Consider the following 15,472-nt stretch of genomic DNA (forward strand, 5'->3'; position numbering starts at 1 on the left):
GAATATGAAATAAAATTTCTTGAAAGAAAGAACTGTGCCCATTACATGTTTTTCGAAACTACCTTCGGTGCATGGCAGAATTGAGCGGGGTGGGGTGGGAGGGTGGGGGAACAACTTACCTTTGCGGCCTGGGGCAGTTCTCCCCAAAGCCAGAGCATTTCTAGATTATTCTTCTGCATTGTCCTGTCCGCAGACTTGCTGACCAATTCGGAATCACTTTTAGGTGTTGAAGGTCGGGAAACTGAAGGACTTAAGAAAACACAAACGCATGATTAAAGTGGGAAGGGAAACTTTTAAAATTGTTTTTGGTCCAGAATTCTATGGTTCGGGAGAGCACAGAGAAATGCACCCAACCCGCCACTGCCTTAGGTCAACGGCTTCGTGACTATCCCCTCTGTGGCCACCAGGGGTCGACAGAACACACACCAAGGGGGAAGGTGCTCCCAATTTGGGGAGCCCTGTCCCAACCTGCCGCCAAATTCCAAGTAAGTGAAGATGAGAAGAAGAAGCATTTAAAAGGAGAAGTTTGGGGCTTCCCTGGTGGCGCGGTGGTTGAGAGTCCGCCTGCCGATGCAGGGGACGCGGGTTCGGGCCCCAGTCCGGGAAGATCCCACGTGCCGCAGAGCGGCTGGGCCCGTGAGCCATGGCCGCTGAGCCTGCGCGTCCGGAGCCTGTGCTCCGCGACGGGAGAGGCCACAACAGTGAGAGGCCCGCGTACCGCAAAAAAAAAAAAAGGGGGAAGTTGGAAAAAAGAGAGCTGAAACGGGAAACTGATCATGGGCCAACTTTACCACAAATGCCAGATGCCACCAATAACTCACTAACGTGGCAGGGACCTCCAAGCTGACATCTTGCAAAATATGATATCTTCCCAGAATACTTCCAAGATTCCTACTTGCTAAGCTCTTCCTGCAACAACACATCATGATGCTTAATTCTCAGACCAGCTTTTAAGTGGCTGTAACTTGGGTTTGCCTCTCTGCGTTTTCTACCTTTTCAATCCTGAGCCATGAGCCGGCATACCTCTGTCCAAGCACAGAAACCATCAACTTATCTACAGAGTTCTCACAGCCTTCTAAACAACATCCGGATGAGAAGAAAGACCCGTCTAATTATCTCTGGTCTTCCATCTCCTGCACCATTGCCTCTAAGATGATGGTTTTAAATGATGTGAGAACGAAAGCCCCTGCAATTTTCCTTTTGCACCTTCTCTCACAGACCTCACACGGTCCCCGCTAAGTCACCTCTGATCCATGTGCATGGTTTCATTTATCTGTTCAAGTTAGACGTCAGCTCCAAGGGAAGAGAACTTTCCTGCCAGGATAAGGAGAGCTCGTGGGTGACACACGGCTCGTTTCAGACAAATAGGGACTCGGAAGCGCTAAATTGCTCCTGGCTCTCTTCAGTCCGGCCATTCGGACAAACAGACTAAACGCTGCTTCTCTCCATCGTTTCACACTGAGGGGGACGCTGGCTGGTTCCTCCTCCCTGGGCGCCGCCGCCCTCCACCCATGTCAACGGCACGTGGCAGCCCTTGGGCTCCGCTTGGCCAGTCTGCGGAGAGGAGGACCCCGGGACGGCATACCGCGGGCGTGTAAACGACGGGACACCTCTACACGCACACACACACTCGTGCCCATAAGGAAAGAGTCCCGTGAGAAGGAACGCTGGGCCCTCCAGACATCTGAGAGGTGAACTATTCATCACCTCCGATCTGTCTCGCTTCCTCTAGTCTCCTAAGTCTGCTTTTCTGCAAAGGGTCAATGCTTTCCTGGCACCGAAGTGTCCAGAATTACACCTTCAATATCAGTGACGTGTGCAAACGGAGCGCTGTAGCCTCCAGCGAGGGGCCTTTGGGCCGGCAACTGTGACCTGGGTCATTCTTTCTCCAGAGGCATCAGGGGGGAAATCCATCGTAACTGGCTTCCCAGCCTCCCCTGCGCCGCACCCAAACCTCAAATCATGTGTTTGAAGAGAACACAATTTATTTATATTCTGTTACACATTCTTGGGAACAACACGTTGTCTTACCCACCGCACAAAATTAAGTCAAGCCCTTTAGGCTGGGCCTGGTCTGGAGTCAGGTGTCGGCAGACGTTTTCTCCAAGACGCCAGGCAGCAAGAATTCCAGGCTTTGTGGGTTACGTGATCTTTGCAGCAACTACTCGATCCTGTCCTTGCGGGGCAAAGGCAGCCACAGACAATCTATGAACAAACCGGCTGAGCCCCATAAAACTTTACAGAAGCAGAGGACGGGCCGGATTGGGGCCACGGGCTGTAGTTTACCGAACCCCACTCTAGAGAAATGCTCACACTGGACACGGTTCTCTGTCACCCCGCTCAACTCCAGAATCCGTAACACTCTGAGCCTGTGATAAAAGCTACAAGCCGTACGGCTTCCATAGAGGCACCTGCAGGTGGGCAAATTCATATTCACAAAGGACCCAGCCCCGTGTGAGCCATAAGCTAGACGTGCCGCCTCTCACTACAATGAACGCCGGCCCCCAGGCCGCACCAGCCTCTCGGAAGGATGCTGCACCCAAATACACGAGCACAGCCTGCGCTGCTCGTTGGGAGAATTCGGACAGACAGGAGACAAATCAGGAAAAAGACTCCCAACGCCGAGTGTGGTCGATGAGAAAGATGATTCCAAAATTTCTAATATGATTACCAAATATTAGACTTTTACGATAAGGGTTGTTCAAAAAAGTAAGCTTCAAGGTCACCGATTGATTTTCATAACTAATGCATTTATTAGCCATAACGGTTTTCAGCATTTTTCCTGAAATCCCAATCAGGGACATCAGTTATAACTGCTCACAACTTAGCTGACCTCATTTTAAAATGGTCTTTCTTCTGCACAGCAACCTATGAGTGAGGTACGTGCTGAGACTGAGTTCTTCAACCAAAAAGAAAAACAGTTTCCCAGGCAGAAGTTAATCACAGCTTCTCTGTTCAGGTTTCTAAAGGAAACCCTGTAAGTCTACAAAGCAGGCAGGTCAAAGCGTGGGCAACGTTGAGGGAATGGAGGTAGGAATCTAAGGCCTCTGCCTCAGAGGAAGGCTCTAACCTAGGACCCCAAACCTTCAAGTCCATCCTATGCTAGTCTCCAAAATTCTATGCTACAAATGCTGTGGAAACATCTGACTATATTATGCAGAAAGTCTATAAGAAATTTTTTTTAGGAATTTTTTTTTATTTTTATGTAGACCATTTTAAAGTCTTTATTGAATTTGTCACAATATTGCTTCTCTTTTATGTTTTGGTTTTCTGGCCGTGAAGCGTTGCGGGATCTTAGCTCCCCGACCAGGGACTGAACCCACACCCCCTTACCTTGGAAGGTGAAGTCTTAACCACTGGACCGCCAGGGACGTCCCAGAAAGTCCATAAGCTGTTTAGTGACTTATAATAATAACTCAGTCTCCTTTTGCTTAAGCAACATCTTAAAAAAGTCTCGTAAACTTATTTGTTGAACAACCCCAGACACAAAACAGAGATCATATTCCCAGTTTTCAATGCATTGTTCTATTTTTCAAAGCACTTCACAAAATTAGAAAGAATTATATGCTTGACCCTAATTTCCAGAGTTAAATTTAGTACTTTAAAAGAAAAAAAATCTAACCATCGACAAATGCTTAAAATGAAAGGAAAAGTAATAATCTATACGTATTTTCTTCATAAGTGATTTGGTTAGTTGGTAAAATAGATTGGTAAGAGTTAAATCTCCATTTTCACTTCATAGAATCTATATGTATTTTCCACATAAGTAATTTGGTTAATGGCAACACACAGTTCTAAGAGTTAGATCAGAGGTTTTATTATCAAAGACACCCACGGAGGGAAGATTACCCATCTACCTTTCCGAAGCGCGGAAGTGGGAAGATTGGGGAGGGCAAGAGCTAGAAAGACCGCCCTCGGCCGCAACTGCCAGGCGCGGGGGGCGCCCCCTGCAATCTATCAGGCTACTGGATGCCACGTGATCCACATTAAAGGAGAGAGAAATCACAGGTCAATTCAATTAAACAAAATTTCGTATCAATTATTTGACTACTCTCCACGATAACATCTTTAAGAAAGTGAAGGTACTTGGGCATCGAACAACAGCAGAGGATCACATGTTGAAATCACTAAGAAATCAACATGAATCTTCTGAACCACAAAAACAGGAAACTGCCAAGACACCCATATTTCACTTTCTATTTCAACCATATGCCCCAAAAAGCTTGCTTTTCTTGGGTCAGAATTTAGTGCCTAATCAAATGACTTACTCCAAAAGGCTTGATAATTTGGGCTGGTAACTGTCTCTTACAAGAAAACACATAAACCCAAGTGTGGAAATATATCTATTTATCCTAATTTGTAATTGCATTTAACAGTGGCCAGATCACTTAATCTGACATGGTCATTCTTCTGGATTCACAGAGCAAAGCATGAAAGACAGAGAAACATATTCAGGAGTGTGTTTACAACATTTGTTTTAAATGCTTAAAATTAGAGTGTTTGAACAGATTTTTCTACCTATTAGTGGTTTCTAAATATTCCACATCATTTTCTTCCTAAAAGTACTGTGCTTTTTCCCTCAGGGTTTAACTCCACAGACCTAGGGAGAGAATGTACAAGGTTCCAGAAAGGTCTTACACCTGCACTGTCCAATATTACAGCCATGGGCTGCATGTGGCTACTGAGCATTTGAAATGTGACTGGTCCAAACGGAGATGTTCTGTACATATGAGATACACGACTCAAAGGCTTATGCAAATGAGATGGTGAAACAGCTCAATAATGTTTTAAAAAACTGATTACCTGAAATGAAAATATTTTGGATACACCAAGATCATTGAAATAGATCATCAAAATTAATTTCATCCATTTCTTTTCCTTTTTTAAGGATGGTTACTAGAACATTTTAAATTACATATGCAGCTAGCATTATGTTTCTACTGGACAGGGCCGGCCTGAGGACAGACAGACCCCCATGAGGGGGTTCCACAGGCCCCCAGCCCCACCCTGGCTGACGAACATTTACTGTCACGGTCCTGGCTAGAAACCGGGCATGTGATGCACCCATTTTTCTCCAACCTCCACTTCAGCGCACAGCACTGACCATGCCATCTCATTAATGAGATTACTCGGGTCAAACTGGAACCTGGAGTGGTGTCTACGTGAGCCTGGCTTCAGGTGGGAGGCCCTGCAGCACGTGCCAGGGCTCAGGGGCTCCGACACCTCCCCTTTAGACCAGAAGCAAACCTAACACATTAGGAGCACGAGGAACCTAAGGATGTCACTGTCTCTTAGATCAGTGCTTCCCAACCCCTTTTCCATTCTCGCCACACCTCCGGGACCGTTTTTTCCCCAACAGCCCTCCCTCCACCATGAAACTGTAATGCCATGGATATACCAGGTATCTGCTTATGTACTGTGGCCCTTTGGAGGCTACACACTATTATGATATCTAAGATTTTTTTGCCACCCCAGAACCAAGTTCTGTCCCCTCCCCAGTCCTGAAAACTGCTCAGAAGGGCTCACATATCCTCATACGTTTCACAGCCATAAAGGCTTTAGAGTCTTCCCCGCACACCGAGCAGCTCTGGCCCTCCAAGTTGATACAGGAAGTCTAGGGTCCCTTGAGAGCTCATTTCAGGGAAATCAGTATTTGTAAATGCAGCAAGAGAAGAAGGCATCATTCTCACAGCCCCGAATGACCTCAGGGGCCCCTGAAGCAACCTCTCTGCTCCTGAATCCTACCTCAGGGCTCAGTATCCAGAAAGGCTCTGTCACCTGTCTGCTCCTGTTGACAATTAGCTTTACGTAACTGAACAAGTGGTTGGCCTTTCAGTGTCTCCTGGGGAAGCTAAGAGCCATATCTGTAGTTCCATTTTGCTATTAGATAGAAGTTGATGATCTGCACATGCTCTGGTTTTAATCCTGATCTGTACGTCCTACTCTAAACTGTGTTTCTTCCAGTCCTAATTTGTTTCATTTTTTTACTTAGATTTCACTATTTTATTAAACATGTTTCCTATAACTGACTTGGAATCCTCTGGACCAGGACAGGTGAACACAAATGTACACACACCAGCCACTCACCTGGCGCTAGGTGACCACTCTCTGTCGGAATTCGGATAAGATGCTGACTGAGGGTAAGTCATGACTGGGGAAAGGTTTTCCTTAGGGATGTCTCCTTGGAATGGAGGTGTATCCTTAGAAAGAGTTCTGGAGACCAAAAACAAAACCAAAGTCAAAGAATTATTAGTGATAGATTCATAATAAAGGCCAAGTTTCCATTTTTTCCTTGATTATCGCTAATACTTCGTAGATTAACATGATCTCCTTTTAAACTACCCCGGCGGGACTTCCCTGGTGGCGCAGTGGTTAAGAATCTGCCTGCCAATGCTGGGGACACAGGTTCGAGCCCTGGTCCGGGAAGATCCCACATGCCGCGGAGCAACTAAGCCCACGTGCCGCAACTACTGAGCCTGCGCTCTAGAGCCCGCGAGCCATAACTACTGAGCCCATGTGCCACAACTACTGAAGCCCACGCACCTAGAGCCTGTGCTCTGCAATAAGAAAAGCCACTGCCATGAAAAGCCCATGCACCACAACGAAGAGTAGCCCCCGCTCACCGCAACTAGAGAAAGCCCACGCACAGCAACGAAGACCCAATGCAGCCATAAATAAATAAATAAATAAATAAAATTTTTAAAAATAAAATAAATAAACTACCCAGGCATATTCCAGGCACATTCCAGGAATGTGGACAGGATAAAAGTGACAGAGAAATGTTTTGTGTGCTCATGCTCTGGCTGAATGGTAAATGTAGTGATTTTGTTCAAGAATTGGGACTTAGACATGGGCTGGATGACCACACTGCTTGTTACTTACACTGTAGGGCCTATGGAGTCGTCTTTCACATTTCATGTCGCAAAAGCCTGAGAGGTAGATTGGGCCCAAAACTGTACCCAGAGGGGTAATAAAACTCTTGCCATGCACGAGTGAGCTACCGAATCCCTGCATGGCCATACACAGATGTTTCGTCTAGCAGAATTAAATAAATGTCACAACCAATCGTAGTCTTATAATTATGAAATGGTTGCAAATCTACCTCATTTCAGGTGTAGCATGCTCAACGAAATAGGATTCACTATTTCACCCACGCAGAGGCCACTGGTCTCTATTTTTGGATGTTATCTGAAATACCTAACCGTAAGTTCTGGAACTAAAAGCCACGCAGGGAAGGCAACTGTAATAAACCCAACCACCCAGCTTCTGAGCCCACAGCAGATCAGAGGCCACAGTTAGGAAAATCGACGTTGCCAATGCGCCTTTATTTTTAGCCAGGAAAAAAAAAAAAAAAAAATTCTACTCTAAATAGCAAAGCAGGAGGTTAATCCTGATGTTCCTTCTCCCTTTTTTTTTTTAAATTGAAGTATTAGTTAATTTACAAGCTTATGCTAGTTTCAAGTGTATCTATATACAAAATAGATAAACCACAAGGACCTACTGTAGAGCACAGGGAACTCTAGTCAATATTCTGTAATAACTTATAAGGGAAAAGAATCTGAAAAAGAACAGGTATATATATATATATATGTATATATTTTAAAAACTGATTCACTCCCGTACACCTGTACACCTGAAGCTAACGCAACATTATAAATCAACTGTACGTCAATTTAAAAAAAAAAAAAGGAAAGGGATCATCCTGAAGGATGAAGTCACCCAGTTCTCACGAGGCCCCTCCCTTTCGCCCACATTTACCTGCTGCTGTCCGGCAGCCCGGCCTCCTCATCCGAGCTCATCTCTATGGGGAACATGTCTTCATCGTCGGACGTGTTCGTGTCGTCGTCCCTTTTCAGGCTGTCCAGCTGCGACTTCCTCCTCCGCTTCCTCCGCTTCTTCACTAAAGAGCCACTGGAAGGGGTCTCGCTGGGAGGTAAGACCTGGGCTGACGTGTTGGGGTCCAGGCTTCTTATCCAATCCACGGAGTTCCTCTTCAGCTGGGACTCCATCCTCGAGGCTCCTTCGGACAGGATCGGGGAGGTGGCCAGGTGCAGGGGGATCACCTCCTGAAAGACAGAACACATTTCCAAGAAGGAGCGTCGTTCGTTGGGGTCCACGGAGCCGGTGCTGCCGACGACCCACCGGGGCTAATCCCGGGGCCCGAGCCCCGTGGGCAGCGGGGAGCACGGGGTGGTCACGGCGATCCGCAGACGCGGCTGCCGAATCTGACAGGTGGTCGGAAAGTCGACGAGTCACTAACGGCCGTTTTGTACTGAATCCTGCGTCTTCGTCATTATAACAAAGTGGGGTAATCATCGAGTCATTTCAGGCTACCAAAATTCAACTTGGTCTGAAATTTCCAGGGTAAAGAGGAAAAAATGGGCTTGGGGTCATCACATTACCCTGGGAACTGGACTACGTTTTGCACTCTAGTGTGTGTGTGTGTGTGTGTGTGTGTGTGTGTGTGTGTGTGTGTGTGTGTGTGTGTGTAAGAGACAATGTGTGTGTGTGTTTTTAACATGCACTGAATTAAGAGGATAATAATAATTTTTAAAGAAAACATCTGACAGTGTCCCCACCCCGTGCCCCAAGTGCCCACCTGCACCAGAGCACACCTAGGTATGTGGCTGTCAAGTGATTAGGTACTGACCCTCTTCTCTAAAAAAAAAAACAAAAACAACAACAACCAAAAAAAAAAACCTCCACTGCCTGTCAACTTAATAGTTGTTTTATAATGATTCACCAGTTTTTAAAAAAAACTATAGCAATCATTTTATTATCAAATGACTCATTTCTTATCAGAAACCCGGTAACAAGTAGTAAAAAAACAAGGGTTCCACCTCTGATGAGCGACGTGACCTTGGGCAGAGCCACCTAACTTCTGAGTCTGTTTCCCTCATCAGAGAAATGGAAATGATAATCCCGTCCTCACAGCGTTGTTAGATAAAATGGAACGATGTAACTATTGTACACACGGCCTGACACATATGCAAAAATTCACAAACATGAATGGACAACAACAGAAAGCGGTACAGGCACGGTGGGAATCAGCAGTTTGACCCGGGAAGCTTTGGGAGATGCTGTTTACTGTAGAGTCTGCCTGAAGCTGCAAGAGAGCTGAACAAACAAAAGGAGTCTGGTGCCCTGGAAAGCGTGAAAGCTGCCCGTGAACTCTATTCTCCATCAGGAGAAGTAAAGGAACTTAATGAAGCTCTATCAGAAAATCCAGGACTTGTCAATAAATCTTGTTACGAAGGCGGTTGGCCGATCAAGATGACACCCTGAACTAGGTGAACTAATGAGTGAAGAAGCATATGAGAAATACACAAAATGTATTGAAGAGAGACAATGGAACCCCTAAATAAACTAGTCCGCAAGAAAATCTAGGGGAAAAAAAAGAAGTAAAGAATATATACGGGGCTTCCCTGGTGGCGCAGTGGTTGAGAGTCCGCCTGCCGATGCAGGAGACACGGGTTCGTGCCCTGGTCCGGGAAGATCCCACATGCCGCGGAGCAACTAAGCCCGTGAGCCATGGCCGCTAGGCCTGTGCGTCCGGAGCCTGTGCTCCACAACGGGAGAGGCCACAACAGTGAGAGGCCCGCATACCGCAAAAAAAAAAAAAAAAAAAAAGAATATATACGAAAGAGAGGGGATTAACAAGCAATGCTGCTGACAGTTTAAAGTAGCTTAGAGAGGGACTTCCCTGGCGGTCCAGTGGTTAAGACTCCGCACTTCCACTGCAGGGGGCTCAGGTTCGATCCCCGGTCAGGGAACTAAATCCCGCAGGCCGCGGCATGGCCCAAAAATAAATAAATAAATAAAGTGGGTTAGAGAGCATCAGACAATGTGCCGCACGTATAAAATCCACATCTGAGCGGTCAGGCTGAGGCTGGCAGAGACCATCGCACCTTTGGGAAGACCAAAAGGAAGCAGAGCCTGGGATGGTTTTGTCCTGAAATTGAAACTATGGGCCTGGAGCCTGGAGCTATTTAGAGCCGTTCCTCTATAAAGGCTACTTTCTCATAAAGGAAGTAGTTCAAATGGTTTTTATGGAGGAATCTCTACATCAGATCCCTGCAAAGTGGCTTTCCCAGTGAATGAAAGAGGAAAAAGAAATGGTTTGTCTTAGAAGAAAACATGGGGGTAAATCTTCATGACTTGGAACTCGGCAAAGGATTCTTAGATGTGACAACAAAAGCATGAGCCACAAAGAAAAAACAGATAAAATTGGACTTCATCAAAATTTAAAACTTGTGTGTTCCAAAGGACAACATCAAGAAAGTGAAAAGACAGCTCACACAATGGAAGAAAATATTTACAAATCATCTATGCGATAAGGGACTCATACCTAGAATATATAATGAACTCTTATAACTCAAGGATAAAAAGACAAATAACCCAATGAAAAACGATCAAAGGATCTGAATAGACACTTCTCCAAAGGATACATACAGATGGCCAATAAGCACATGAAAAAATGTGCAACATCATGAGTCATTAGGGAAACGCAAATCGATACCATGATGAGATACCACCTCACACCCACCAGGATGGCTAGAATCACCAAGTCAAAGAGCAAGTATTGATGAGGGTACAGACAAATCGGAACCCTCGTGCACTGCTGGTGGGAATGTAAAATGGTGCAGCAGCTTTGGACAGCAGCCTGGCAGTTCCTCAGTGGTAAATTCAGTGTTACACATGACCCAGCAATTCCACTCCCAGGTATATACCCCCCAAAAAGGAAAACATGTGTCTATACGAAAACTTGTACACAGCGTTATTCACAACAGCCGAAAGGTGGAAACAAACCCAAGCGTCCACCAACACATGAAAAGAGAAACGAAATGTGGTGTACTGATACAGTGGCGTATTACTCGGCTGTACCAAGGAATGAAGTACTGACACAGCCAGAACACGGATAGATCTTGAAAACGTGGTGGTCCATGAAAGAAGTTAGGCACAAAAGACCACAAACTATGTGATTCTACTCTGATTGGGGAAATCTATAGAGACAGAGAGTTTGATTAGTGGTTGCTTAGGGCTCAGGGTGGTGGGGAGTCAGGGCTTCGGGGACAGGGGAGGTGTAGCTAAAGGGTACAACGTCTATTTCTGAGGCCATGAAGATGTTCTAAAGTTGACCGCGGGGATGCCTTGCACGTATGTGCGAAAACACTACAAACCACAGGACTGTCCACTTTAGGATGGCTAACGCGCAAGGTGTGAGAATTCTGTCTCAACAGATGAGCTGCTAAACATGTTTCCATAGTAAAAGAGTGATGTGATCTGGTCACTCACTAAACAAAAATCAGCACACTTCAGCCGCCTGCGGTCTGACCCAGAAGTATAACTTGTATGCTTTGGATGACGGCTTCAGGCCAGGGCCATCCAACTCCTCTGTCTCCCTGGAAACAGGGAGCAAATGCAGCAGGCTGGGACTGCTGAGTCTTGGGTAGACGCAGCACACACTCACCCTGTGGCCCAGATCCCTAGGACAGGTAAACGGCGCCAGTATCACCTCTCCACACACGCTCCCAGAAGAGCTCAAGGCTCAAAATGCGGGAGGGGTGAGCTTCGCCACCGGCCTTCCTTACCTGGTCGTTTTCAGCCTCTTGAACAAAAAATGCTTCTCCATTATCTCCCAACTTCATGTGCAAATCCACCGCTTCCCCATTGATTTCTATGTCAACCTGAAGGAAAAACAGAGGCTCTTCACCACAACAGGAAACGTCACGGGGAATGACCAGGTCTCTACATACACTTCCGTCACATGCGTCCCCCAAACATCTCACAATTCCAAACCTCCGCTGGTCACTCTGGTCAAGCGACGGAGTCTACTCGCCACCCGCCCCCCCCCAACCACCGTCCTGGGTCCATGCAAGCTTGTGATTGCCCGGCTGAGCAGAGCACAACACGAGGGCGGCCACGCGGCTTCCGAGGCTGGACCAGAAGAAGAAGGCCGAGCCCGCCCGGCTCCCTCCCGCGGACGACGCTTGCCGCTGCAGCCAGCCTGCACGGTGCGAGGAAGCCCGGGCCACGTGGAGAGCCCGGGCGGAGGCGTCTGGGTGACATGGCCTCGGCTCAGAGTCCAGCCAAGGGCCGGCAGTCGAGTGAGCGAGTGCATCGACACAGGATTCCAGCAGCCCCCAGGCCTGAGTCTTCTTCAGCTGAGGCCCCAGGCGGCGAAGAGCAGAGACGGGCCAGCCTGCTGCACCTGGTGTGAATTCCTGACCCACAGAACCCCCGGAGCTTAATACACAGTTGGTTTATGCCACTACATCTTGGAGAAATCGACACAACCACAGAAATCAGAACAATCTGAGTAACTGTCAAGTCAGGGACCAGCCCTCTGCAAGGGAAAGCTAAAACTCGGGGTCCGCGAGGAGCTCCAGACACGCTAACGCCGCAGAAGTGAGAGGATTTTTCTCTAAGGAGAGGCCCCGCCCCCCAGGTCACGTACCACCTTCTCTCGGGAACGCAGGACCCCCATCTTCCCAAAGCGGACGTGGAAGGGGGAGCACTGCAGGCTCCCGTTGGGCTGGCGGACCACGATGATGTCGATGCAGCCGGACAGGGTGGCGGGGTTCAGCCCCTTGTAGAGCTCCTTCACGGTGACAAACACCTGGCCTGCCAGCTGCCCGACGTAATTCATGGTTTGAGCCTAGGAAACGGAGACACAAGCAAGGCGCACAAACGATGAACTCGGGGCAGGCTCCAGAGCCGGTCAAGGTGAACGCGCACGTGCCGCACGCCCGACTTCCGAGACACCCAGCTCAGGGCATCTGGCTCCCCTGGAATGGGCCCCACCCGGCGCTCCCCACCCCAAACCCTGGCCACCCCAGGAGGCCCGATCTCAGTCGTCACCGGGCTCTTCCTCTCTGAGTCCACGGTACATGTGGCTCTTGCTCTGTCATCATGTGCAGGTTTTACACACCAAATCTTAAGACCCTTGAGAAGAGAGACTGTATTTGAGACCTCTTCGTATTCCCCACCACGCCCAAAAGAGCAGGTGTTCAATAATGCTGGTAGAAAAAAAATGACTATGTTTACTTGAGAAGGAAAAAATAAGTGACTCTTATTTTGAACAGTTTCCATCCTGGTCCTTCTCTGCCCGCCGGATGCTCTCACATCTCGAGGGACGCTCGTGCTCCGCTTCCGTTTGTCTGCCCAGCCGATCGACCGAGGTCCACTCAGCAGCCATCTGTGGCCACAGATGGATAAGTGGATAAACAGAACGCAGTATTACAGACACAGTGGAACACTACTCAGCCTTAAAAAGGAAGGAAATTCTGGCACATGTTACAACATGCATGAGCCTTGAGGGCATTACACTAAGTGACACAAGCCAGTTACAAAAGGACAAATACTGTATGCTCCTACCTATCTGAGGTACCTAGAGCAGATAAACCCATAGAAACAGAAGGCAGAACGGTGATTACCAGGGGCTGGGGACAGGGCAGGGGAAGCGTGTGTCTAATGGGGACAGAGCTTCAGTTGTGCAAGATAAGAAAAGTGCTGGAGCTATAGGTGGTGACCGTCCACGTGTGAACGCACAACCACGTGCATGTATTACATCGAGTCCACTGAACTGCCGCTCAGAAGTGGTTAAAAGGATAAATTTTACGTCATGTGCATTTTACCACCATTTTAAAATTTTTTTACAAGGAAGGAAAAGGAGAATACTGCATGAACCAAAACTCATTTGAGGAAGATGAACCATTATTTGGTTAAAAAGTTTCTTTGAGTGACAGCTTGGGCCCACGACACCTCCAGTGCCTGCCTGGCGGCGGGAGGGGCGTGAAGGCAGCCACGCTCTCCTTGACCTTCCCCTCGTCCAGGGTCTCCTGTAAACACACGCTGGCCAATAGGTACCGAATACGAGAATAAACCAGCTGCGCACCGGTTCCCGAGTTTCACTTCTGGCAGTTCTGTTTGAAGTAAAAGGCTCAAGGAAGAAGCTAATTTGATGTCAGTGAAGAAGCCAGGCCAGCGAGAGTCCCCCTCCCTGCCACCTTTCACTTCCCTCCTGCCACCGTGTCCGGGGAGACACACGAGCAGGCGCTGAGGGGAACGTTTGTCCCAAAGAAGAAAGTGCCTCGGGACCTCAAGAGAAGCCAAAGATGAGCAAAACCTCAAGAGAAGCCAAAGATGAGCAAAACCTGTACAAAGGAAATGCTGCAACTTCCACTGAACAGCTTTGAGACACCTGTTCTCCACTCACCCCATTCCAAGTTACTTTTCAATCTCCTGATTTTAATCTCAGAATTTGGCAGGAAACACCTGCTTCACCTGACAAGGCTTCACTGACCGCGTGAAACGGGATTCCCCCACCCTCGTTCAAAAGTTTTTCAAGGAAAGCTGAGCCAAACCTCCAAAAAAACCCTCTGGCCAAACTGGGGCTCTCTAAGCGGTGCTTAACTCTGAGGTTAGGAAACAGGTAAATATATGTTTCTCAGCATGACATCTTCCAGCTTCACCTCCTGGAATACTACTCATTTTCTAAGATTATTCGATGCCATTGGAACGGTGCCTTTCCGGATACTCTTCCCCAAGTTAGAAACCACTGCAGTAGTGGTATTAGACCCAAATAGATAATACACCGTGGAACACAGAAATCCAAAAGCGTATTCCCACTGGGGATTCTATCCACAACATTCCTAATCAACAATGTCTTCAGCTTGAAGACCATCCATTATTAAAACTAGGGACTTCCCTGGTGGCGCAGTGGTTAAGAATCCGCCTGCCAATGCAGGGAACACGGGTTTGAGCCCTGGCCCAGGAAGATCCCACATGCCGTGGAGCAACGAAGCCCATGCGCCACAACTGCTGAGCCTGTGCTCTAGACCCCCAAGCCACAACTACTGAGCCCATGTGCCACAACTACTGAAGCCCGCACACCTGGAGCCCGTGCTCCGCAACAAGAGAAGCCACCACAATGAGAAGCCTGTGCACCGCAGTGAAGAGCAGCCTCCGCTCGCCGTAACTAGAGAAAAGCCCACGCACAGCAACGAAGACCCAACGCAGCCAAAAATAAATTAATTAATTTTAAAAAAAAGAACCTAAATACCGGGCTTTGAATTATTTTAGGTCAACCCCTTTAATCGTCAATTCAGGAATCATTCCCGCTCATTTATTATGCAAGTGGATAAAAGTGATTTTAATTCCCTTCCCGGTTCTGTCACGGAGACTATTATCAAAGGCACGTTATCTAGGAAATAACAGCGTCTCCATTTTCATACTGTGGCTGTGTTTCCCGGCTGTGACACAGTGATGCTACAAAAGGCAACACCCGAGTCGGAGCTACTCCTCTCCAAGAAGGCTGGTGGATCAGGACCCGGGGCTGAGAAACCTCACCTTAGCAAAGGCCAAAAAGAGTGCAGGGCTTTCCTGGTGGCGCAGTGGTTGAGGGTCCGCCTGCCGATGCAGGGGACACGGGTTCGTGCCCCGGCCCGGGAAGATCCCACATGCCGCGGAG

General features: G+C 47.8%; 1 protein-coding gene across 27 annotated transcripts in view; it reads right to left on the reverse strand.

Annotated features, from left to right (window-relative positions):
- The window catches only part of LPIN1 (lipin 1), a 124,994-nt gene that overhangs the window by 42,580 nt on the left and 66,942 nt on the right, over positions 1–15,472 (reverse strand). For 11 of the 27 annotated variants that reach the window (XM_067008120.1, XM_059079382.2, XM_067008127.1 and 8 more), the window contains 6 exons: positions 12,458–12,658; positions 11,592–11,687; positions 7,759–8,066; positions 6,088–6,213; positions 3,858–3,965; positions 120–249 (listed from right to left, as the gene is read on the reverse strand). In XM_067008120.1, coding sequence (XP_066864221.1) covers positions 120–249; positions 3,858–3,965; positions 6,088–6,213; positions 7,759–8,066; positions 11,592–11,687; positions 12,458–12,658 — 969 coding nt within the window. The remainder of the gene's footprint in view (positions 1–119; positions 250–3,857; positions 3,966–6,087; positions 6,214–7,758; positions 8,067–11,591; positions 11,688–12,457; positions 12,659–15,472) is intronic. The other 16 variants (XM_067008131.1, XM_067008126.1, XM_067008137.1 and 13 more) reach the window with 2 other exon arrangements.

The sequence above is a fragment of the Kogia breviceps genome, chromosome 11 (genome assembly GCF_026419965.1).
Source record: "Kogia breviceps isolate mKogBre1 chromosome 11, mKogBre1 haplotype 1, whole genome shotgun sequence".
NCBI classification, from domain to species: domain Eukaryota; kingdom Metazoa; phylum Chordata; class Mammalia; order Artiodactyla; family Physeteridae; genus Kogia; species Kogia breviceps.